At 45.7% G+C, this 2,366-nt stretch overlaps 1 protein-coding gene across 1 annotated transcript in view; it reads right to left on the bottom strand.

Moving 5' to 3' along the window:
- The window catches only part of LOC109520293 (5,6-dihydroxyindole-2-carboxylic acid oxidase-like), a 6,913-nt gene that overhangs the window by 925 nt on the left and 3,622 nt on the right, over window positions 1-2,366 (bottom strand). Inside the window, exons 5-7 of the mRNA XM_019877419.1 lie at window positions 1,255-1,434; window positions 1,031-1,177; window positions 860-972 (exon numbers count right to left, since the gene is read on the bottom strand). Coding sequence (XP_019732978.1) covers window positions 860-972; window positions 1,031-1,177; window positions 1,255-1,434 — 440 coding nt within the window. The remainder of the gene's footprint in view (window positions 1-859; window positions 973-1,030; window positions 1,178-1,254; window positions 1,435-2,366) is intronic.

The following is a 2,366-nucleotide window of genomic DNA, read 5'->3' as shown; positions in this document are numbered from 1 at the left end:
TTTGACCTTTACTCTTAACGGAACATTTTTTTCAGCCAGTCAGAAGCCAGAAGAAAATCCTTTGGAGAACACACACAGGCTTGACAAAGCAAAAGGCGATGTTCCAAACCAAATCTAGGTAGGTTTTTAATTTGAGCCAATCAGATGGTGGAATAAAAAGGCACAGGCTGGGTACCGTATTTTCCACACTAAAGGGCACACTGGATTATGAGGCGCACCTTCAATGAATGGCTTATTTTGTAATTTTTTTTCATCCATTGGGTGCACCACGTTATAAGATGCAATCTACAATGCATCCACTAGATGGAGCTACACTCAAGGAAATAACAACAGAACGATCAGATGTCAGTAAAACATATATAATAAAGCAGCGACACAGTTGACCTCACCAACAGCAAGTTATAACATTGTTCGAACCCACAACCTCTACACTGTGAGGTGGACGTGGTAAGCAGTCGTCCACCATGCCACATGCATTAATGTAAAAATTTTACAAATTAAAAAAATGTTTGTCACAGGACAGTGACAAATGAATACTTACTCAACTAATTGTTTGGACGACTCCTTTTTAGTATTACTTGAGTCGTGTTATTTTGAATTCTTGATTAAAATGTTTTGCAAGGGAGTGCTTGTGTTGGTTCACCTGGAAGACGATAAATCCTAAACTTTAGTTCTCCAAAGGCAGAATTATTCTCCTGCATTCTGACAGTGTTCAATTAGCCTGGTTTTGAGTGGTCTTAAAGTTAAAGTAATAGTTTATGAGGCACGTGGGTGAGGCCTGAGCTCAGAGGGCTGACTGGCTTTTGCCGTCATCGTATCGCTGGTACTGATCCCCAAGCAGCGGCTGGAATCCCTCCACCTTACGGGACCTGGCGCGTACGGCACAAGTGGTGGCCACGAAGATGGCGCCAACAACCACCAGGGCGGCGATGATGCCCATCGTGATCATTTCAGTCAGCGTGAAAGGTTGACCTTGAGAAAAAGCTGGGCTCAGAACAGCAGTCATAAAAATGAAGTGGCTTTTGCATACCTGGCCATTCGGCTTCGTAAGAGTAGCCGAGGTTTTCGGGGGCGGTCACGAACATCTCAGCATTGGTCACAGGAGGCCAGAAAGGAACCATATTGTAGCCCCGGTTATGACCAATCGGGGCATTTTGGTCAGGATACACGGCCGACCCTGCCAAGAATGTCCAACGTCGTCCTCGGTGTTGACGAGAGAGCGCTAACTAAGCATTTCGTGTCGCCAAAACCTACCTGGGCTGTGTCTCCGCAGCCACTCGTCGAAGATAGCGTCCGTGTAGGTGTGGAGCAGGACGAAGATGGGGTCGTTGGGCGAAAGGTGGGTCTGGCCCCCGGTGCCGTTCAGGAACAAGTGGGCCAGGTTATGGAGGCTCCTTACTGCGGGGTCATAGTTCCCCTGGGGGGCACTATAGCCTAGACCCCACAAAATACAGTCGACTTTGAAACCCGAACTACTTTGAAAACTGATAGTTGAATTTTTTTTTTTTTTAACTAAATTTTAACTCAAATGGTGACCCGACTTTAAAACTTGACCCTACTTTGACCTTTACTCTTAACGGAACGTCCATAACGCATTAATGTCTATCTATCCATTATCTGATCCACTTATCCTCGCGAGAGTCGGGGGTGTGGTGGAGCCTATCCCACCTGCCTTCAGGTAGCAGGCGTGGTGCACCTTGAACTGCTTGCCAGCCAATCGCAGGGCACACACCGAGAAACAACCATTCACATTCACACTCACAGTCACGCCTAGGGAAGATTTAGATTATTCCATTAACATGCCATGCATGTTTTCAGAACGTGGGAGGAAACCGGACTACCCTGCTAAAACCTACTCAAGCAGAGAGAGAACATGCAAACTGCACGCAGGAAGACCGGGGCCAGATTCGAACCCACAACCTCTACACTGTGAGGTGGACGTGGTAAGCAGTCGTCCACCATGCCACATGCATTAATGTAAAAATTTTACAAATTAAAAAAATGTTTGTCACAGGACAGTGACAAATGAATACTTACTCAACTAATTATTTGGACGACTCCTTTTTAGTATTACTTGAATCGTGTTATTTTGAATTCTTGATTAAAATGTTTTCCAAGGGAGTGTTTGTGTTGGTTCACCTGGAAGACGATAAATCCTAAACTTTAGTTCTCCAAAGGCAGAATTATTCTCCTGCATTCTGACAGTGTTCAATTAGCCTGGTTTTGAGTGGTCTTAAAGTTAAAGTAATAGTTTATGAGGCACGTGGGTGAGGCCTGAGCTCAGAGGGCTGACTGGCTTTTGCCGTCATCGTATCGCTGGTACTGATCCCCAAGCAGCGGCTGGAATCCCTCCACCTTACGGGACC

Source organism: Hippocampus comes, unplaced genomic scaffold (genome assembly GCF_001891065.2).
Source record: "Hippocampus comes isolate QL1 unplaced genomic scaffold, H_comes_QL1_v1.1 scaffold143, whole genome shotgun sequence".
Lineage (NCBI taxonomy): Eukaryota > Metazoa > Chordata > Actinopteri > Syngnathiformes > Syngnathidae > Hippocampus > Hippocampus comes.
The sequence above is the reverse complement of the archived record's forward strand: the minus strand, read 5'-3'. Positions and strand labels throughout refer to the sequence as shown.